The sequence below is a fragment of the Propithecus coquereli genome, unplaced genomic scaffold, assembly GCF_000956105.1.
Source record: "Propithecus coquereli isolate 6110/MARCELLA unplaced genomic scaffold, Pcoq_1.0 Scaffold51, whole genome shotgun sequence".
Taxonomy (NCBI): Eukaryota; Metazoa; Chordata; class Mammalia; order Primates; family Indriidae; genus Propithecus; species Propithecus coquereli.
The window spans coordinates 6,606,158-6,630,305 of record NW_012150952.1 but is presented as its reverse complement, the minus strand read 5'-3'; the positions used below and the strand labels follow the sequence as shown (position 1 = coordinate 6,630,305).

At 44.1% G+C, this 24,148-nt stretch overlaps 1 protein-coding gene across 3 annotated transcripts in view; it reads right to left on the bottom strand.

Moving 5' to 3' along the window:
- Nucleotides 1-24,148, bottom strand: part of FHOD3 (formin homology 2 domain containing 3) — a 447,358-nt gene that overhangs the window by 256,750 nt on the left and 166,460 nt on the right. For all 3 annotated transcript variants that reach the window (XM_012656604.1, XM_012656605.1, XM_012656603.1), the window contains exon 4: nt 1,872-1,939. In XM_012656604.1, the coding sequence (XP_012512058.1) occupies nt 1,872-1,939 (68 nt within the window). The remainder of the gene's footprint in view (nt 1-1,871; nt 1,940-24,148) is intronic.

Genomic DNA, 24,148 nt, shown 5'->3' with positions numbered 1-24,148 from the left:
TTTGGGGTCTTTCTTCCTTGGGGACACTGAATAAACCATGTGTTGGGCACTTGCATTTTGGTTGCCACCTATCATGAGGTCAGGTGTGGAATTTCCCACTTGTGGCATCATGTGGACATTCAAAAATTTCATGTTTTGGAGCATTTTGAATTTTGGATTTTTGAATTAGGGATGCTCAGCCTGTACTAGACGTAAGCACAGGCTACTTTTAAAAATAATTGGAGGGACCCTGACTAGGATGAAGTGTCATTTTGGGAGAGGATCCCTGGCAGGAGAAAATACCAGGAGAAAAACAGAGATATGGAGAGTAGGTGTGGGGTGGCAAAACATTCTGGGATAGGAGCTATAGGTCCAGGGACAAAGGTGCAGAAGAAAGAGGGCATGCCTCGCTCTTGGTGTATAACTGCAGGAGAAACGTAGCACATAGCCAAGGACAGAGGTGGGCAGCAGGGGCCAGATCAAGAAGGACTTCAATGTTATATGGAGAAATTGAAATGTAGCCCAGAAGGCAACATGGAACCAGCAAGACAGTAACTCCCTCAGCTGTCTCTAGGGGGAAGCTAAGAATGGACAAAGTTGGGGAGGACCAAATGCAGGTGGTGCCATGGACCACTGCTGCAATTTACCAGGAGTGAGCAGGACAGGCCTGACCAAGGCAGACCTCTAAACCTCAAGGCGTTTCTGAGATTTGCAGCATGACAGAGCAAAGGTACACCAGGGACAAACTCATGGCTGTCAGAAGAAGATAAAAGGAGACTCATCTCCAGAAATGTCAACAAGGAGAAAAGACTTTGTTCTGGGAAAAAAGATGATGGCATAATTGAACAAACTGAAGGAAGAATAAGTTGAGAACATCCAAATGGGATGGATTTTTGGCCTACCTTTTTGCCGACTGTCTCTCAGACAGGTAGAATCCCACTTGGCTAGCATTATCACTGACAAAATATTTTAAGAATGCAGATAACTTGAGAACTGAGGAAAGGTAGAATATACTCTTGAATCAAAAATCATCACAGAAAGGAACAATGAACCTAGATAGTCGCAAACCTAATGCAAAGGCCATCTTCTCCCCGAGCCATCTCCTGGCCCTGCCCTCTGCAGTCTCACAAGAGTGACAGTCTTGGAGCTTGCTGCACACCTGTCCTAGCCCTCTTCACTATGCTGGTGACTTTCTCAGGGTAGTGATGGAGGGAAGGCTTAGACGGGTAAGACAGAATCCAAGAGAGAGATTTGCACAGCTGTACGAGGGGGCACATCCACAATAGTGTGGTTTGTTATAGCAAAATCCTGGAAATTAACCAAACCATCCGCCAATAGAAGAATGAACAAAACTGTGCTTTATTCACACAATGCAATCGTCAATCAGAACTAGTCACACCTACATCTATCCCACTCTAAGTAAGCCGAAGCAGGATACACACAATATCATCACATATACACATAAACACAAAAGAATATCACACATTGCTGGTGAATATCTATCATTAGGATGGAAACACGCATGTGCATGATGAATTCCAAATTCGACAAGCAGTAGAGAGGGAATCTGAGAGTGGGGTGGGGAGAGGTTGGTTGGTACTGGGCAGAAGAACACAGATCTTTAATTATATCTGTAACAGGCTTTTCTTTTTTTAAAAAAAAAAAGAAACTGGAAGTGAATATGGAAAATGTTATAATGTGATGAAATTTTCTTTACTTTTGATTATGTTTGAAATATCTGATATGATAAAAAATACACTCACCTGATAGTCTGACCTAATTTATATTATAATCTAAAGAGACATTCCCTTTTATAATAAGTTTGTGTGTATCTAATTAAATAGCAAAGTAAAAACAGGACCCAAGAGTCTTTTTATTTTTCCCCTCTTTACCTGAAATATCTGCTTCAGGGAGAAAAGGGCCCTTCTTAAATCTCGTCCACTGGAGTTGTAAAGTTTTTCTGAAATAAAGAATACAACATATAAAATTAATTAAACTGGCTCAACAGATGGTAAAAGCACAGAGTAGATATGAGTGGTAACAGAACTCCCACTGGATGGGTCACTAACATGTACCCACTTCCTTTAGGACACAGGCTTCACCTCCAACAGTATAAAGAAAGTTTCATACGCATCTGGCCTGTCACAGGTGGCAGAGAGATGGGTACGTGAGTTGTGGAGAAGGTGTCCAGATTTGCACCCTCAGCCACCACCCTCCCTCTCTCCAGATCTCTATTTCCTGCCATTTACAGACTCTATTTTCCAGAACACAGACCATTTCCACTCAATGGCCAAGTATACCCAGAAAATTAACACAGAATTCACCCTTCTACCTCACTTCTCCCTCGCTTTCCATGCCCCATCCCCATGCTTTCTGCACCTCCCTTTCCCTGGGGTCTACTGGTCACCTCGAGTGCTCTTCTGGGTCTGGGCCTCCCTGGGCAGCACGGGAGACCCCAGAGCAGCAGGGTGGCCCCACAGACTGACTTGCTCCCTGTGGCCATGAGATTGCCTCAGCTCTGCCTGGGCCTGGGTTCTCATTCATGTTCAAGGATGGGCCTGGCCCTGCCCAAGGCACGTAGAGGAGCCCTGCCTTGGAATTCTCTGGCTCAAGACTTGGACCGACCTCCACAACCCCACTGTTCAGTTGGTCACATTTCCCGTGTACTAGTGAGGTCAGGCCTCGCAAAGGAGGAGGTGAGCTTGACATATGACCCACCCTCCAGAGGTCACCATAAACCAGGAGACACAGAAGAGTAGGCCACAATTACTGGTTCGTCCGAGGGCTGGTAGTACAAGGTGCAAAAGACACACAGGAGGGAGAGAGCAGTTCTTCCGATATATGCAGAACACCAGGGAGCATGGATTCTGCTCAGCCTCCCAGCACCCGCACATGGTCCTGATCAGGTGCACAGGGTTGTACTCCTAGCACCAGATGCCAGACCTCCCCAACAGAAGTCATCCAATACAGACTAACTGAGCACCTGCTGGGCACTGCTCTAAGCACTGTGTGTATACAATAGTGAAGAATGGAATTAGTAAGAGCAAAGACTAAGTAATCAGACTGCCTGCGTTCCAAACCTGGTGTCACCACCTACTCGCTCTGTGACCTTGAACAAAACACTTTACCTCTCTAAGCCTTGGATTCTCCATCTGTCAAATGGGAATAGATATTGGATTTAGAGGAAACTTGTTTCTGTGTTAAATCAAGCATGTATATGACAGAGTGGGAAGCAAGGTCATTTAAAATATTTACATAGAATAAAATCTTTCAAAGCAATGTCATGCTGTTGGCTGACCACCTTGGGCTTCAGTTCCAGCCTGTGAAGGGTAAGAGGCAGGGCCATGCTCGCCGCTTCTGTAAGTGTCAGGGAAAGGCATGGAACACATGGACCTAGAAGAGTTTGCATAAGTCTGGTTACAAGAAGGATATGCCCTGTTCTAATATGCGATAGTTAAATATTAAAAACAGTTGATCTCATGGAGACAGAGAACAGAATAACAGTTCCCAGAGGCTGGGAAGGATGATGCAGAGGAAGAGAAAAAGTAGGGATGGTTAATAGGTAGAAAAATATAGTTAGACAGTTAGATAGAATGAACAATATTTGATAGCACAAAGTGACTATAATAAGTTAGGATATACTTTAAAATAACTAAAAGAGTAGAATTGGAATGTTCCTAACACAAAGAAATGTTAAGTGCCTGAGGTGATGGATATCACAATTACCCTGATTTGATTAATTCACATTGTATGCCTGCATCAAAACATCACGCATACCCTATAAAGTTATATAATTATTACATACTCACAATAATTAAAAATAAAATTTAAAAAACAAACAAGAAGGATATGCCCACTTTGCATCACTGCCCTCTGACAAAGACCAGAAGGGCCAGGTGAAAGTGACCTCCTGATGACATCACCGCCCCATTTAAACCCTTCAGTGGCTGCCCACCACACTCAGAATGAAATCCAAAATCTTTTGCATGGCCTGCCAAGCCCGTGGTCATGCAGCTCTAGCCCCCTCCCTTGCTGTGCTGCAGACATTGTGGTCCTCTCTCAGATTCTGGGCAGGCCAGGCTCCTCTAGGCTCACAACTTAGGCACATAGCTGGTAAGTGGCAGAGGGCAAAGTCAGGATTCTGTGGGGTTTGGGACCTGGGGGATGGTGTGTGACCCCGAGGCTTCCTTGTTGTTTGACCACTATGGAATCCACACCTCTAAACACAGTATATAGTCCACGACACTTGCTGATTATGAAGACTTTTCATTGAGAGAGGATGTATCACCTTCTTAAAAACAAGGAGCATGGAAAGCTCCTGAGGAGTTAACCATCCCTAAACTGAACATCTAATTCATCTCCGACCATAAGAAACAAGACCCTGATGATTCTCAAGCTGATGTCTGAAGTGTGTTTGTGGCCTGAAAATATATGAGTAGTAAATAGACTGAGTTTCCCACTACATCGCCCCTGGAATAGAACCCTGGGCTGTGTGGCAATCACTTCCTCCAGATCCATAGCTAACATCTAGGGATCCTCAAATCCCAGAGAAACAGACTGTTTTTTTGCCATACCACTTTTAATAAATACTAATGAAGCTATTAGATGAATGCACAGGCTATGTATACCCTGAAGAAGTGGGTCAGATTAATCTTTTCCAGGAAGAACATTGGTAGAGGACAGTCAATTCCAGGTACCTCTTTAAATAGTAATAAGAAATCCAAAGGCTTGCATTAGACTTTTTTGCATAAGTACCACCAGACAAGCAGAAATATGCCATAAGTGGACTCAAAATATCACGGTTAAAGTCTCCCCTAGTTACTAGTGACCTGTCATTGTTTCTGGTTCATCTGAATGAAGATTATGGTTAGTTGTGTTCTGACTGTTAAGGTTTTACTACTTGGTGCTATAGACAACATAATCATTTTTTAAAAATAGGCATTAAGTATTAACAGAAAAAATTAGTTGAGAACTGCTAATATTTTGTTGAGGATTTCTACATCTACACTCATGAGAAATACTGATCTACAGTTTTCTTTTCTTGCAATGGTATTGATACTGAGGCAATGCTGACTCATGAGTTGTGAGTATTTCTTCCTCTTCTACTTTCAGAATGAAATTTGTGTAGAATTGGCATATTTATCCAATTTTTTCAGTTAATATAGGGCTATTCTGATTCTTTCTTTTTGAATGAACTTTGGTTATATGTGTCTTTCAAGGAATTTACCCATTTCACTTAAGTTGTTAAACATACGGACATAAAGTTGTTTATGATATTCCCTGTCATTCTGTTATTGACCAGGACAATTTCCTTTTATACCTGATTTTGGTAATTTGTGTCTTCTAGTCCATCTTGCTTGATCAGTCTGGCTAGAGAGTTATCAATTTTTTTTAACCTTTTCAAATCAGTTACTAGTTTCTTTTTTTTTTCCTATTGCTTTTCTGATTTTTATTTTCTTCCTTCTATTTGCTTTGGGTTTAATTTGCTCTTCTTTTTCTAGTTTCTTAAGGTAGAAACTTAAATAATTGATTTTAGACCTGTATTCTTTTCTAAATATTTAATGCTATAAATTGCTCTAAGCACTATTTCAGCTGCTTCCTGCAAATTTTCGTATAGTTTTCATTTTCATTCAATTCAAAATTTTATTAATATTGAATATTTCATTCAATTCAAAAGGAAATTACTTAACCCTGTGATTTTTTTTTGATCCATGGTTTATAAGAAGTATATTATGTCTGATTTCCAAATATTTGGTGATTTTCCAGATATCTGTTACTAATTTCTAATTTAATTTCTTTATGGTCAGAACATATACTTTATAACAAATCTCTTAGGTTTATTAAGACATTTCACAGCACAGAATATGGTTTATCTTGGTGAATGTCTCACAAACATTTGAAAAGAACATGTATTCTGCTGTTATTGGGCAGCAGACCATTTCATAAATATCTACTAGGTCAAGTTGAGTGATAATGCAGTTCAGGTCTTCTATATTCTTTTTTTTTTTTTTTTTTTTTTTGAGACAGAGTCTCACTCTGTTGCCCCGGCTAAAGTGCCATAGTGTCAACCTATCTCACAGCAACCTCAAACTCCTGGGCTCAAGCGATCCTCCTGCCTCAGCCTCCCGAGTAGCTGGGACTACAGGCATGCGCCACCATGCCCGGCTGATTTTTTCTCTATATATATATTTTTAGTTGTCCAGATCATTTCTTTCTATTTTTTAGTAGAGACGGGGTCTCGCTCTTGCTCAGGCTGGTCTCGAACTCCTAACCTTGAGCGATCCACCCACCTCAGCCTCCCAGAGTGCTAGCATTACAGGTATGAGCCACCGCGCCTGGCCCCAGGTCTTCTATATTCTTATTGATTTTCCACTTGGTCTATATATTACTATGAAAAGAGTGTTGAAGTATCCAACTATTATAGTAGATTTGTATATTTATCCTTTCAGCTTTATGAGTTTTTGCTTTAGGTGCTTTGAAGTTCTGTTGTTAGATACATTCACATTTGGGATTGCCAGGGCTTCTTGGTGCACTGACATTTTATCATTATGTAATGTCTGTCTCTTCATCCCTGGCAATATTCCTTGTTTTAAAGTCTACTGATTTCTAATATGAATAAGGCCACTTTGGGTTAGTGTTTGCATAGTATATGTTTTCCATCCTTTTATTTTTAACCCATCTATGTAGAATTCCTTGTACATATAGTTGCATTTTGTTTTCTATTCAATCTGATATTTTATCTTTTAACTGGTATGCATGTACAGTATTTTTATCCTCTATAACATCATGACTTATTCCTTGGTAGCATTAGAACCAAAGACCTACTGGACTCTGATAAGAAATATCCTTCCACAAATGCCAAAAATATCTTCCAGGGTGTCCCAAAACCTTCCCATTCCCTTTCTTGCTAAGTGTCATTTAATTAAAACACATTATAATTTCTATTTGAAGAGTAATTTCCACTCTAATTATCTTTAACTTAAAAAAAATCTTTATAGTAATTTATTTCAATAGTTGCCTATTGCAAACAAAGCTGAATAATAAAATATGTAGTATTGTTCTACAATAATAATTTGGTTTTTTATGCAAGAGAATTCTCATTATGGACTAGAGATTCACAAATTTTAATGTAGTTTTGTTTTTCAATATCAAAGCTCAAAAGAACAGCTATTCTATATAAGAATATTACATATTTTGTCTGAAATGTCCTTTAAAATGCTTTGCTTTTTAATGTCATATGCTACAAAGCACTAGGCAAGGTCTAGATCTGAAATCCTACAATATGGCCTCTGTTATAATTTTTATCCTTTATACAAATGATTTGCAGTGATGTGTCATTTTCATTGACAAAGATATCCTCTCCCAAACAACTCTGCACCTTTAATTTTTCTATGCAAGCAACATTTTAACAAATGCCATGCTTTGGCCCCTATATCACATGAAAGCAATATTGGAGTCACCACCACTATGGCTGAAATAAAAATAAGCAAATATTCCTTTAAAGGAACATTTCCCTAGAGCACTGCTCTTTGGAATGACAATTCATAAGACATTCTCTATCTAGAAAGAATCAATACTGTGGTGTAAAATGAAATCATAGTGTTTTATTAACACTCAAAGTTGCCATCTACTTTTAAAACATACTAATACCAAAAAGCCTCTATGCCTAACCTGTCTCAATCAAATGTATGTTGATTCTTAACATATATTTTAGGAGATACCATAGTCTACCTAGAGACGTAGGAAGAATTAGGGAGCAAAGATGTTTATAAATGACATATAGTTTTCATTTTTAAGAGGTACAATTTCTGCTGCTAGAAGAGGATCCAGCAGGCATTTCACCATGCCAGACATCACGCCCAAACCAGCAACTGGTGACGGCGCTTTGACGTGGCTCAAGAGAGGCCCATGCAGGTCCAAGGAGAAGCACTTCTCCCCATAGCCCAGGGTCCTGGGTTCCCTGCTGCAGGACTAATGATGCCATGTCAGCTTCCCAAACGTATGCTTGACATCATTCTTGGATCCACTTCCTATTGAACTCCAATCACTCCTCCTTTAGAAGCAGCCTATCTGCGCAGGTTCAGGGATGATCTCAGTCCTGGGTAACAGGGATATGTGCAAGGATTCCTCTAAGTAGGATGACTGACTGCCTTCGTGCTCCCTAGTTCTGTGATCTAATTATCTACTGGAGCCCATGCCCTCTGTGGGTCTGTGTGTATGCAGACGCATGTGCACATATGGCTTCAGCCTGTGGTCAGTGGCCAAGTTGCAGGTCCACTGACCTTCCGAGTAAATGCAATACACTGCATAGACTGTCCTAACAGCTCCTGAGTCCAAAGGGAAGGAATTCCAAGTGCACCTACTGCCTGAAAATCAGACAATGCAAAAGAAAGTAGATTCCACACATAGTGCAAGAGGAGGGCCCTGGAGCTCACTCTAAGACAGCAAGAGGGCAGCTGCAGAGACTGCACCTATACACAGACCTCAGCCTTCTCCCACGAGCTCACAGAGGTTCTCATTTCTCCTCTTTGTCCACCTCAGCTACGAACATATGCCAGTGAGGGTGGTGCAGCTCCCCCCAGGGGAGAGTACAGGGGAGGAGATGGCCCCTACCATCCCAGACTCAGCTGGAAAGCTCTAAGTCAGAGCATCAGGGAACAAAGGTGCCCAAGCGACTAAGAAGTGATGTGTGGGTCCTTTCCTGGTGAATTTCAGGAAAAAAAAAAAAAAAGAGCCTAATAGGAAAATTCAAAGTGCGGCTGGGATCAGGCTGCAGCCCTAAAGGTTTGCCTTTCTCCTGAAGCTTTAGGACTGCCAGGTGGCAGGTGTGCAAAGCAGTCCTCCACACACAGCCTTGAGGGGTGGCCAGCAGCTCACGAGTGCCCAGGCTTTAGAAGGTCCTGGAGAAGAGGCAGTGCCATGTCCAGCACCTGGGGAGAGGTGGGGGTGAGTTGATTACACAGCCCTTACTTTTAGGTCAAGTACAGTTTGTGCTTGGCCAATAAACAAATGAAGGGATGTATATATTGATTCTCCCACTCCCTTCCAAATTAAATCTGCCTGGGGTATAACCATTTGGGTAGCATTAGCCTTTGAGTAAAGAGCAATTAGGAGCTGACATTGCATGGGGACAAGGAGGTGGAATGAGAACATTATCTTTCAAAATCTCTGGAAATGCTCCTCCATCCTTTCTCTCCATATTTCTTGCCTTTTAAAATGAACTATGCTCCTTTAATAGATGTAATCATGTGTTACACTCTAAACCAGATCATAATACCAAAGGCAAAGGGCAAAGCGTCGCAGTCCACTGGGGACCGTTCCTGCTTTGTTGGCAAACCCCCTGTGTAGCCCATAAATACCAGGGCCCAGCAGCACAGCCAGAGTGATCCTGTGCTTCCTGTATGAAGAAAACTTCAGTACGTGGGGGAAAGACCACAACCTTAATTAGAAGGAACCAGTGAGAAAATTAGAACCGATTTACATCAGTGAAAGGACGTGGAGGGGAGGAACAAAAATCACCTTTGAGAAGGAAAGTGGGAGAATAAAAGACACACGTAGAACACCATGCTTTGAGGCCCATAAAAATCACTCTAAGACTAACAATGACAGCACACCCTTCTCCCAGCAAATGAAAAGCAAGCTAATCAAGTTCTCTGCGGGAAAACCTGGACCAGGTCCCCCAACCTTCTCCTCCACTCAGGGGAGACAATTACTCCTTTTTCCCTGGGGCTGCTACAAAGTACACCCCATGCTTTGAGAGGAGATTTATTCCTAGGCGAAATGCCCATGTAGGCATTTAGAACTCTATTTGCATCAGCTACAGAGAATACGACCATCATCATTTTTCAGGTGCAGCCTTGAGAAATGAGCTCTGTGCCCGCGAGTCATTTAGTTGTGTGGCATTTGTTCTCAGACAGCAGTCACAGAGAGCTGCTGAGGAACAATTCTGTGACATGTGACCACAGACACATGTCAGAATGTGAGTGACCAGGCGTGGGTGATGCTTTTCTCCCCAGCCAGGAAGCACGCAGCCCAAGGTACTGTCAGCACCGAGTGAGGCAAAGGAATTCCACTCTGAGCATTCTTCTTGCTAATTCGAACATGCCACGTGACACACAGAGGCCCAGGAAGCACAGCTCATTGCAACCCGAAGCTGTCACTTCATCGCTCCATGCTGATAATTTAAAGAGAAAAAGTGCCATAGTGGAAACTTTATTTTCCAGTGAAAAAAACCTACTTGGTCAGACTTTGGAAATGATTTTTTTCCATGGATTTTTAAGCTTTTTGGAGTCACAGGCTCCATATGCAATTCTTTAAAACATGTTCAAAGATATTAATATGATTTTAGGGGTATGGGTGCCCTGAAATTTCCTGTGGGCCTTCAGGGGGAGATTCTATGAACCACAGGGTAAGAATCCTTGGTCTAACCCCAAAATCTTCATCTTATAGGTAAAAATAAATAAATTAATTAATTAAACAACTAAGGCAGAGAGATGCCATAGTTGCTGGCCCAGAGCCGGAGTTGGTTGGAGGCTTGCGAAAATAGGAAAAGTAACTGAAAATGGCTAATAGAAATGGAACTGGCCGCATGTTCTGTTTGTACAATAAAAATAAGGTAAACATTTGAGCCACTGAAACTCATTCACATCCTAGCCATGACACTTACATCACCATGTCAATTCAGAGAGAAAACACACACCTACCAAAGCAAGGGCTTTTGAGAAGTCTGACTCATCACTTCGGCCTGTGGAGATGACGGTGAGTAGCAGAGGCACGAGGTACCCCCAGGCAGCCTGAGGATGAAGAGGCTACATGTGAACAACGACAAGGTCATGAGACCTGACAAGACAGAAGATTGCTTAGGAAGACCTTATTAAAATCTCAGTTCCCCTGGATTATAATCACACTTTAAATACTTATTAGTAACATAATCCTTATAATCATCTTTTCATTGACTATCTACTAAGCAGGTACTACACTGAGCATGAGGTTATCACTGTAAATGAAGACAGTCTCAGCCATCAGAAGAGTTTATGGCCTAGTGGGATAGACAGACATGTCCCCGAATCATGGCAATGTCATGGAGAAGGTGATGACAAACACAGGGGGTCCCAGAGGAAAGAGCAGCAGAACCCGTGAACCTGGGGCTGAGGGTGCAGATTCAGACAAGGTGACACTGAACAAAATCAACCACAGTGAGAAGTGCTGTGCACAAGGAGAACCTGAGGAAGAGAAAACAGCAGGTAGGGAGCCCAGACTGCTGCAAATCCACACATGTGCTCAAAGAGGACAACAGCTGGAATACACCTGGTATGCTAGTAGGTGCGCAGCGCTGAGAACAGCCAGATGTGCAGGGAGACACATGGACAGGCCCAGGGAGGGCCGCGTGGAGTTCCAGCTCTGCATCTCACAGGCAGTGATGGAGGCTCTGGAGGGATTGTAAGTAGGGAAGGAATCTAATGAAACAGGGTCTTACCAAGTTCACTGCCAGCATGGACAGCCATGGCAGATGAATTAGAAGAGGGAGTGGGTAGGGGGAAACAGTTATTAATAAGAAGCCTTAGGAATAACCTGAGCAAGAGATGATACGTCTGGATGAGAAAGTGGGATAGTGGGAAGGGGTTGACCTGAGAGAGATTCAGGGATAGAGCAGATGGAGCATGGGAATGAAGGACTCCCAGATTCCTAACTTGGGCAGCTGGGTTTATGGATGAGAGGCCACTCCCCGAAGGATGGGCCACTGAAGAAATACAGGCATGGCCACTGCAGTGGGCCCTCTCCCAAGACGCCTAAATGCTGTCTTTGCCTCTCTGGGAGCTGACCTAGGGTTAGAAGCAGCCTCACTCTCCAGCCTTCATGCACTGGCCTGGATCAGGCTCCTGCTGACCCTGCCACACCCCTCCCTGTAAGTAGTTCAGCCTCCAGGAGAGACTCTCCCCATCCTCGCAAACCCTGCTCTGTGAATTCCTAGTGGTCCCCTACTGTGGAACACTTATCACACAGGGCTGGAATGAGTTTTGATGGTGGTGTTGTCTAGTATTTTAGTTGTCTCTTTGTTAACACTACATATCAGCCATTGCCGTTAATTTTTCATACAATGTCTGATTAAATATTCCCAACATGTAATGATTCTTTTGCAATTCTATCCCCTTGTTAAACTGTTACCTCTTTAATGTCAGGACCCATGAATAACTTTATGTCCCTAACACGTAATACCACAATAAATAATTAAATGACCAGTTGACTCTGATGGCTGGAAAGGACACAGGAGGACCCAGATTCCCACTGCCCCCAACATCCGGCCTGGTCACAGCTTTACAGGTTACTCAAACCTGAGTCTTGTTTTCTGTGAATGGCTCCAGCCCCCAAAGACACAGCCCTACTCTGCCATGTCCCTTTGGCCACATTGCCAAAGACGACATGAAAACCACACCCATATTTATAATTGCCAAAACTTCAAAGCATCCAAGATGTCCCTGCATAGGTGAGGATAAACAAATGGTAATACATTCGTACAGTGGAGTATTTATTATTAGGCACTGAAAAGAAATGGGCTATTGAGTCACAAACAAGACATGGAGGAATCTTAAATGTATATTGATAAATGAAAGAAGCCAGTCTGGAAAAGTCTATATCCTACCTATACACATATACACAGTCAATTCTACGACATTCTGTAAACAGCGTAATTATGGAGATAGTATAAAGATCAGTGGATGCCTGGGGTTTGGAGGACGGAGGGAAGGATGAACAGGTGGAACAGGGGATTGTCAGGGCAGTGTAACCATCATTCTGGATGATATTATAATGGTGGATATGTGTCATTATATATTTGTCAAAACTCATAGCATGTACAACATGCTATGTACACATACGTACACGCATGTACACAAAGAGTAAAGCCTAATATAAACTATGGACTTGAGTTAATAACAATGTATAAATATTGGCTCATCAATTGCAACAAATGTACCATACTCATGTAAGACATTAATAATGGGAAATTGGTAGAAGGACGGGATATATGGAAACTCGGTAATTTTTGTGCAATTTTTTTCTGTAAAACTAAAACTGTTCCTCCAAAAAATGAAGTCCATTTTTAAAAATCACATCCAAAGGCAAGCCCACAGGAAGCGGGAGGCCACGAGCCTGGGGCTTACGGAGGGCACAGCACTTTACAACCCCTCCTGCCTGCAGGCGGCCTCAGGCCTGGGACTTGGCATTTTCTGCCACGAATCATTACTCACGTGCGCTTCTGTGATCGCCCCATGCCAGGGCCAGCTCCCAACCATAGTGGTTTCCCTCCGGCCCTGGCAGTGTCTGGCTAGGGCAGGTGCTTGGTGTACACGACTGATGGGCAAGTGTATGTGTTCCAAGGCCAGAGATCTGTTAACCTGGGATCCCTGGGGGGAGAGTCCATGGATTAGTTTCAGGCACATCCGTACCTACTCTGAGTTCCCACAGGGAAGGGCACAAGTAACTTCTAGGACCCTGGACATTTCAGATGCTTCTTTGTCACCGTCAGCAGGCAACCCTAACTCCTTCCATCTTTTCTACCTTCAATCACTGACCACTCATTTTGTGGCAAGGGCTATGCCGGACAGCAGCGGAAAAGAGGCACGTGGGGCACAACCCAAGTTTCACAAAGCTCATAGCAGAGAAGGTGATTTATCAACAAAGAAAATACCCCAGTATTGTAGGTGCAGGAAGCCTGGGAGGTGCCAGATGAAGGTGCCCACCCCCCATCTTAATGTAAGAGGCAAACAGCCCTCAAGGAGCTGTTGACCAACCAGCTGCAAAGGCTTTAACTCATGCAATTACATGCACAGCTGCTTGTCATAACCATCCACTGAGCCCCACCCAGATCCACACCCTTTCTGGTTACTTTGGGGACCACTGCCCCCATCCTCATCTTCACTAAGGCAGCCCAGGCAAAGCCATTAATACTTCCATTCTGAATTAATGTATAGGAAACTATTTTCCCCCGTAAGTGGGTTAACTTTGGGGGTCTCAGCAAAGTTCATGTCCATCTATTCCCATCTTTGTATTTCCAAAATCGCCCCTTCTCAGAGGCAAAAAGGTCAGAGTCAGCTAATAAAGGACACTTAATACACTGAAATTCTGTTTCAAACATGCCCCTTTTCCTCCCAGAATCAAGCAGTGGTAGAGAAAGAAGGGTCCTCAGAGATCTCCCTCTGCGGAGAAGTTAAACCACTTGCCCAATCCACAAGGACGGGAGCACAGGTGCCAAGAGGGGTCAGCACCTTGACCCTGGCCCTCTAAAAAGGCTGTTGACCCGAGTAATCAGATCATTAGCATCTGAAAAGCAGTAAAAATGCCTGAGGCAGCCAGGTGTGAAAGACAGGTGATGAGGGGCTCCCTCCACAGGGTTCTCTGTCTGGGTCCTGAAAATGGCTTGGCTCACTCCCTCCTGCCTTATCCCCCTCTTGCTATATTTCTTTCTTCCTTTGTTCTCTTCGCCGGTAATCAGCAATCAGGAGAATCTTAACTATTTGCTTTATTCATGGGCTTTTATATTAATAATTCCCTTTCTTAATTTTAAAACTGAAAAATTTAAATGTACATATTTTCTCAAGATTATAGACATTGCTCCTTCCAGCTCTCTTCTAAAAACAGCAAAGAACACAAGCAGCTGAGTTGGTTTTGCTTGAGTGTGGGCTGCTTTTCTCCTGAGATGGCCACAGCACAATGGCTGTCACTGTCCCACAGCTGGCCCTACTCACCCCCTACTGGCAGGGCACAAAGGAAGGGGGGGCCCCCTGAACAACCAAACCCACTCCCTTCTCACTTCTCTGAGTTCCTGGTGGCATCCACTGGAGACCATGTCTTTCAGTTGGGTGTGAGGCTCAACAATGCTTTACACTCTGGGGAGAAAATTTAGGAAATCAAAACCACCCCAGCACAAGGGCTGGAAACCACAACCACAGACCAGCTAGCCCTTGAGGACACACACCAAAAACTACCTACCCCTCTCACAGGGGCAGCCAGGACTGACCTTGTCTTGGCCTCTGCTAAGCACCCCAGTCCCCAGCCTCAGTTCACAGAACCTTCCCCCTCCTACCTGCCCCTGGGGGCATCTTCTCCACTTCACCTGTGCTCCAGCTGGCGAAGGAAGTCCTCCCCCTGCTCCTATGCCTTTGGCTTCCTGCACTACTTCGCCATAGCCTGGGACAGACAGGACAGCCATCCAGTCGTCTTGATGCACATTTGCATTTCAGAAGAGATTCCTCTCTGCGCCTCAGTTTCCTTATCAGTAAAACAAGATTAAAAACACACCTTCTGACATTCTGAAGTGATGCGATGGTGAACACAATGTTGGTAAAGCACTGGCCCATGTTAGGTGTAAACACTTTTTCTTCTCTCTGCGACTCCCAAGGCTTCAATGACATTTCTGAAAAAATCCCTAAGATCTTCCAGACAGTGAATAGTCAGGTCTTTCCTGGGCACTGCCCTCAGGGCTGGCGAGACACCTCCTGTCATCTGGCGGGTCCTGCTAACCAAGTGGTGAGAAGGTCTCCTAAGCTCAGACATCCTGGGGTTGGTCCCAGCTGGGCCCTGGGGATGCCTCTCCAAGGCACAATCACTCCCTCAAAGAGAGGGCCTCTTCCTTCCTGGGGTCAATGGCTCTTGACAGGGAAAATGTTCACCCTCCCTGCCCTAAACACTTTGAGAAGAAGACATGAATGTCTAATCCTTAGAGAGAAGATAAGGATCATTAGCTGAGGTCAAAAGGGAACAATCTGGCATCAATCATGTCACTAAGCAGAGATGGCAAAACTCAGTGGCCTGCCCACCACACCCCAAGGGGCCAGGGCTCTTCCTTTAAGTATTCCTTCGGGAGGGAAACAGCCATTAATCTATGGCAAGTATCGTATGAAGCAAATGAAATTGCATCAGAGAAAAGACTGGGTTTTTAAAACAACTGTTTTGATGAGAGTTTACTCACTAACCAATGGGGGAGGAAAGAACCACAGTAAAAGAATATATCCTTGCATTATTACAAGTGTAGCACACCTTAAGTAGTGTCTTATCCTGTAACAAATTCACACCTGGACTGGAGGTTTATACACAATAAAAGGACAAGCTGCCCTTTCATTGTGGAACCTGATACTGTTCCTCTGTATTTATTTCCAGGCTGTGGGTCCCCTGGCAAGCAGGGCTAAGCAGAGATGCCATGCAGCTGCAGCACGTTGTTGCCGTGAAAACAACACAACACCTCTCTTGGCCAACAGCCAGGTGAGTCCAACGTATTTGAGAATATAATGGGAAAACCGTATAGATGTGGCTTCACATTTCTGGCAGACTTGGCTTACAAAAAAGAGAACCTAGGGTTAGAAGCCTCAGGGAAATAGATATTTCCAAACCCAATACTTCATCAGTATGTATTTCCTGATGGAATGGGCCATTTGCCTTGCTGCGGTCTCCCACTGAATGACGGATTATAGATAGGCCCTGTATGGAGAAGGGGGCCCTATGATTGTGAGCCACCTGCAGGCAGCTCCTTGACGGGTAGGAGCACTGCACCTGTTCTCAAAGGACACCAGAGAGCCTTCCAGTTCACCCACAAAAGATATTTTTGCTTCAAGCAAGTTAAATGGAAATTGTCACTTAACTTGCTGCCCTGACCACAGAGCCCAGTGGAAGGACCACCAGCAACAGGTTCAAGGGCCCAGGGGTCTTACTGCATCTCCATACTAACTACCTGCATGCTTTTATGCAAGACCCTAAATATCTCTGGGCCTCATTTCTTTCATCTGCAAAAGAAAGGGCTGGCAAGTTGCACTGTTGGAATGGCTGACAAAAGACTGGTGGGACATTCTCTGCTGGTGGGATGGGAGATGGTGCAACCACTTTGGAAAGCGATTTAATAGTTTCTTATAAACTGAAACGTACACCTCGCCCTTGACTCAGCAACTCCATCTCCTAGGGCTTTCCATGAGCAAAATGAAAACTTACACATATAAAAATATCTCACCAAGATTCACAGTGGCTTGATCAGAATGGCAAAAACTACTGAAAACAACCAAAACGCCCACCAGTTGGTGAACAGGTAAACAAACTGGGTATATTTATATCAGGGAGCACTAATCAGGCATAAAACAAACCACTGATACATGGACGAATTTCAACAATACACTAAGTGAGAGGAGCCAGACACAAAAGAGTACATAGTGTATTGACCCCATGTAAACAAAGTTCTAGAAAAGACAAATCTGATCTACAGTGACAGAAAGCAGATCAGCGCGTGCCTGTTTGGGGGTGGTGGGAACTGATGGGGAAGTACACTAAGGAACTTTTGGGAAAATGGTTTTTGTCTTGCTTGTGATATTGTATAGTTGTCAAAAGTCATCAAACTGTGCATTTAAAAGGTGTGCATTTTATTGCATGTAAATTAATCCTCAATAAAGTTGAGGATTAAGAAAAGGACGGTTGATCCTACAGGGTCTTCAATTCAGTTTTAGTTCTCACTCTTAATAGATTCATTTTTCCTTAAGTACCTGGTTTCCTTTCTAAGTAACACCATACATAGTAAGATGTTATGAAAAGTTATAAGGGGATCACTATAAAACATCCTATGCATATAAAGCAACACAAAAATGATGAGTGACCATGAAAGTATTCGGAGAAAGTACCAATAACTCTGGGAAAGTGAGTCGGCTATTTAGGTGAATAAAGGCAGGTATGGCTTTCCAGGCAGAAGAAGCATATATAGCAGACACCAAGGAGTGAGACAGCCTGGTGTTGCTGGGGAATGTTTGGGGTCCCGTCATGAAGAGCATCCTTTCTCTTCTCTGCATTAGACACAAGCTGAGTCTTGGAATAGTTCTCAATCATGCTCATGGTAGATTGGCAGAGCAACACTTCTGATATTCGTTCAACCAACATGATGTTTGTTGCCCATTATATATCATGCTCTGTGCTAGGTTTCAGCTTCAATGAATGTGGGTGGTGTCTTGCCACAGTGATGCCATTTGTCACCAAGAGGAAGCACTCCAAGAGAGCTCTCCTCATCTGCCTATCAGCCACTTCTGGAACCCAGCTGATTCTTGGCTTCCTCTGTGCCCCAGGAATGCCGGCTCCACACTGGGATCTACTTGCTTCACCTGAGTCAGTTCAAAGAGGAAACCCCTGGGAAAAATCCAGTCCCTGGATTTCCAAGGAATGGTGGGAGCAAAGCTGGGAGCAGCTAGCAGAGATTACCCACAGGCTTTGGACCACAGCCGGCTCTGCGGATGGGCATGCACTCGCAGCCTCTGTCTCTCCCTCCCTCCCTTTCTCACCACCAATTCACACTGGGGTCTAAGCCAAGCGAGCCTTTGATAGAGAGTGACAACCACAGGCCACTGACAGGAGAAGACATGCAGCAAAAGGGCACACTATTCTACACCACAATGTAGTCCCCAAGTCACCATGGACTGGGGCAAGCCTACTGCTGGAAGAATTATTTCAGGCAGGGAAAGTGAATCAGCTCTGAGCAGTATGTGCTAAGAGCCGGGGCATGTGGGTGGGAGGCAGGGGCTTCAAATACACCACCAAGAGAGGAAGTTCTCACTGGCTTGTGAGGCTCTACCACTCACCTGCACCCAAGCAGTAGCCCCGCTTCCCTTCCAGGGCAGATGGCTTATGGCGCAGCAACATGGCCAGCGATAACCAGGGATGAGGATGGCTCAACCACACCCTCTGTGCGAGCCCTTGCCTTGGTGGCAATGCAGCTGCAGCGCTGTGAGGGTGAGGGGCGCCACCACCCAGCAGGCCTGGGAAGCGGGGACAGCCTCCTCTGCTGCCTCAGTGCCTTCTCCCTTCAGCGTTCCCCTTCCTCCACACAGGCCAGAGCCACAGGCATGGAAAGTGTCCTCAAGTAATCTTTGTGGTCCGACAGCAGGGCCCCAGCCTTCACCACACCCCCCGGGGGGCTGGAGCTTTTCCTGTGTCTACACATGGCCTCAGGAAGAGACACGCACACCCGTCATTATACCACACTTAGCGGCTCCCTCAAACATCAACTGCAGAGAAAGGTGCCATTAGAACCAACCCAGGCACCCAAACTGCTGCACTGCTTTGCAAGGACGCAGAGTGTTGTTTTGCTTCTTCCTTGTCTGAAAACTATGGGGAGGCCGGTTTTTTACATTCTCATTGAGACTTAAGACTACTAGCTTTTTAGCCTTATTTAACCAGGTAATACCATATTTAGAGGATATTGAAGCACAGTATGTTGTAAGTCAGGGAAGCACCTTAGCATCTCCATGAATCAAGTAAGAATTTAAGGAGTGACTCCTCCCTGGCCAGTGTGGCATGTGAGGGACACAGAAGGGGTTGAGGCACATCCTACCCATCAATTGCAGTCTACACATTTTCTGCAACATAAATTAAGGGAACTGGACAAGTCAACAGAAAAAAGTTTCAAGAAACCAGTAACCAAAAGGAAGCACCGAGAGGCCAGGATGCCCATATGAAGACACCCTCACGGCTAAGACTTATCCACAGCTGGGACTGTTGTGCAGGATTTATTTTAAAATAGTCCGGCATAAATAGTTGATGTATGTGTTATCTTTAATCTTCTCATACTCGAATGCACACAGGAACCCGGGGAGCTTGAAAAGTGCAGATTTGGACTCAGGAGATCAGGGTTAGGGCCCCACATTGTGCATTTCCCACAAACTCCCAGGTGGTACCCCCACGGCTGCTGGATGGTCCCAGGTTGACACTCAGAGAACCACTGACCTTGGGGCACTTAGTTAGCACCTACAGGGCTTGAAGGGGTGGCCAGTTTGAATCTGAAGGAGTCCACATCAGGAAGGGATGCTACAAATACTTCTAAACCTGTTATCTACATCTGCTCCGGAGGACTCATTAGCCAGCATCAGGGATGACAAGGAAATGTATAATATTCAAGATCTGTCATTGGTCAGAAGGATTGTGCAGGCACCTCCACCCCTAACTATAATACAATCAATCTCTGAACCAGTTCTTCTGAAAAATGGAGGTAATGTAGGACCTGCCCTGCTCATGTGAAAATACTTGGTAATGTGTTTTACTAGCATTAATTATGACTTTTTTCGCCTGGGAATAAAACAAAGAAGCCAATGGAGAATGGACTCCTCTGACACATACATGTTCTTCATACTCGACCAAGAGATTAAGGAATCTACAGCAGCATACAAAAAGATTTGGGGTTAGCAAGAGTAAAGAGCAGGTGAGAACTTATTACCACCTCTCCTTTCCCAGCTGAAAGACACTGCTTGGCTGTGCTGATAGGGGCACCTGGCTGAGCCTGATGGTTCCCGGGAGCCTTGCCATCCATCTGTCAGTGCTGACCAAGACTGTTTCCACCTCTCTACTGGCCACACTGCCCTCCTGGCTTGTCCTGGGTTCAAGACACACCATAAACCCTGGATTATTTTCAGATTATGATACAAACCAGAATCTCTGGAGTGACTGGCCTTCAAATGCCAGAGGTCAAACCATCTGGCAAAATCTCCAAATTCTTCCAATGCCCCCACCCACAAAGCACAGTCCTTCTAGCTGCTCTGGAGCCAGGACGGGAATCTTGGGGCTGCATGTGAAGCAAGGCTCCAGCTCTCTTCCCAGTGTTCTGAGCGCACACGTCTGCTTCTGGGGCATGAGGGGGTCTAGTGGGCTCAGAGAGGATTCCATCATGGCCCTTGGCTATCATTTTTAACCACGGGTTGAGTCGCATACTGTAAACCTGGTAGGTATTCTACAGTGTTCTGTGTGTATGTGTGTTTTTTTTAAAGTGCTGATCTTGGAATACAGTCAACTCTGTTCAAGTCAATAAACATTTAATGGACTCTATAAGGTATGAACAAAAGATAAAGAAATAGGTTTGCTCTCAGAGTTTGCAAACTAGTGTGAAAGCAATTACAAAGTATACAACAAGCAAACAAAGTCTTAGGTGACTCTGCTTCAGAGACCACAGCAGAGGGACCACAGGGCCTGCAGGGTAGAACCCCGTGGCCAGTCTTCTCTCTCCTATGCCCCCAGTACCAGCTGGGAAGGGATCCCACATCCAACCCCTTCTTACCACTGCCCTGCTACACCCCTGGTCTAAGCAACCAGCCCTCACCGGGGGGAATGCAGTGGCCTTTCACCCTGTCCCATATGGCTACATCTTCATGTCTTCAGGCCCTTGCCAAATCGTCCCCTTCTGGGTGAAGCTTCCCAGACTAACTTATTTAAAGTCTCAGGCATGCACCAAGCACACTCCCCTTTCAGAAGTTTTTGCCTGCTTTTCTGCTCATAGCATCCATCACTGTCCCACTATATCATTTACTCGTTTACCTGATGTACTGTCTGTTTCCTCCACTGAAATTTAAGATCCACAAGAGCAGGGACATTTTTGTCTGTTTCATCCCCAGGACCTTACACAGTGACTGACACATAATAGGTACCAAATAAACTTTGGTGGAGTGAATGAGATGAAGCAGTACCCTCCCTCCTTCCCACTTCCTCTTCTCTTATGAATGGGGTGTTTGAAGTCTATTTCCACCCCCTTCCTTTTCATAATTTCTGAGAGCTAGGAATGACTTTCAGAATCTTTAAGACAGATAAAGTGTCGGACACACCCTGCTTCTGCCTAATTCTTTAAAACTCCAACTCATATCCTAGCATAAAATAGTAACAAGCTCCCTTCGCATCACTGTTTGGACTTAAGACAACACAAATTAATTTGTTCTCACTTTCAACTGGATTAACAGTGGAAGTCACAGGTTCAGACAGACCACCTCTGATCTGGTAACGTAAGGACTTTTTCTTTAGTGGGTAGGAGGCAAAGAAATGTCTTTTAAAATGTCAGCCAGCAGAGAAAAATACCTTTGTCTTGGATGCTTTCTATAAAAATTATGTTTAACCTATTTCGAACATTAATTTCCATGTTTAATGGACTTGGGAAGTGATAATAAAAGTCAAATTTTTGTCCTTTGCATTTTCTGTTTATTTCAAGGTAAGACGCTAATTCAGAATATCAAGGGAGAAAAAAATGTTTGCTTGGTATCTGTCCATGGTACCTGAGGAACCCAAATGCCCCTGTTTTCAGAACCATGTAAGAAAGGCCTCTCTTGCAACCCATTTGGCTGGGAAAGGAGTGAAAAAGAGAGGGAGGAGGGGGGATGGTGAATGCTGCCCTGCAAAAGAGTTTTCTGCCTTTTCCCCAGCTATCTTACATCAAGGAAATTCTGCAATCTCACTGGAAGGAAATGTTAATACTCCCTTTCTTTTTATTGTCTTCTCCCAAACCTTGCAGTTCCAGGGAGAGCGCTGGCTCACTTGAAGAGCTTGGTCCAAAAGGAGGCCTTTCAAGAGTAGATTACAGCTGCCTGCAGACATTCCTGAGGCAATTTACTAAGAAAAGAGATGCAAAGAGCAAACACCCAAAGCAACAATGACTTTCCACCACTGCCCTCCTTCCCTGAGCCCTGCCGCTTTTCTCCTTTAGTGAAAGAAAAAAGCTGAGGGAAATTAAAGTTTATTTCCAACACCAGCTGGAGAATGCCTTAAAAACCTTGGGGGGGAAAAAAAGGAGTTATGTTCTTCAAATGCAAAAAAGACACCTAATGCACACCCAGCCTGGCCTACCACATAATATAAGAAAACTTTGGTTGGAAATGCCTTGAGTTTCCAGAGAAGTAGGAATGCTTTCCTAACGCCATGAAGAAGGGCGTGCTCAAGACAGGAGAGAACAACTGTTGGAATCCCAACTTACAGACAAAAACAGAGTGGATACGTGGAGGCAATCCTGGTGTGGTGATGAACCTCAATTAAGATAACTCCCAATGTGTGCTTATGCATATGCAATACGAGTTATTTGCTAATAATGAGGCTGGTCTAGTCTATTGAATCAAGTTGCTACAAAAATAAATTAAGCACCAAGTATTTGCCTATTACAATTTGTTTTGCACATAGTATCTAGTCCCAACAGCGAGCAAGGTAACTAAAGTTACTTTCCTACTTTTCTACAGAGCCTTACAGAAACTGCAAAGCTCCAGAATAATCCCAGAAAAGGCCATTGAATAACTAAAATATTTGTCAATATCGTAATGTGCTGGAAGCCACAGGTGAGAGCCTTGTGCTGCATATTTTCAGTCCAGAAGGACCAAAATTGAGCATTCTCTCTTCCGGGTGAACGTTTCAGCTATCCGGATTTTCTACTATGGAACCTTTGATGGACACTGGACAATGGCCATCCCCCTGTATGTGTGCAAATATTTCTGTACAGAATTAAACAGAATTTTCCAATATGACTGTTGAACTGTGCTCCAACACAGCAAGTCACAAGCAGCACACGAGGAGAGGTATGGGGTGGGAAGGTAGGGGTTCCTAGAGCAGTGCTGGGGAGAAGGCACCAAGCCAGTGGACCTCAGAATGGCTGAGGCTAAGGGATAAACCATCTTCCACTGGGCCATCAAGGTGCCACTGCATAAAAGCAGGCCAATTTGCAGGAAGTATATTTGCCTAAACACAATTTGCATAAGTTATTGTTTCTCTTCACTATTTATAAAGTTTTAGCAATTTGGTTGGATGTGACGGTTTTAACACCTAATTTTGCCTTGTTCTGGATGGTCAGTTTTTAAGAATGGTTCATCTGTTTCTGACCCTGCTCCCTGCAGCTGCAGCTGAGGAAGAACCGTGGGCAGAATAGGTTGCAGGAAGAGGAGACCCTTTGCTGAGGGGATATACAGGGTAGGGGCATCCGTGCCAGCCTACCTGGGCAGAAGACTGGAGGGGCAGGTGCAATAGGAGGTGTCGGTCCATTTTACACTTTTACATATCTATGCATCTATGATTACAGACATTTCCTCCTGACATGTTTTTTCCAAATAAAAAAAAATATAAATATTCATTCAGTACAGTCAAAAAGATCTTAAGAATATCTAAGAATAATGAATATTCAAATAAATTCTTCAAAATATACATTCCTAAGATGACGCTTTATGACCCCTGACCAACTGAACATTCCTTAAAACACTGTCATTAGGACAAATGCAAGCCAACTAAAATGTGGCAGAAAGTTTTAAAAGCTGTAAACCTACAACAGTACCAACAAAAATGGCTATAAACTTAATAAATATTAAGGCAGCAAGATCTCAACAATTGATCACTGGGCAAAAGGGATCAGAGATCCACTACATCG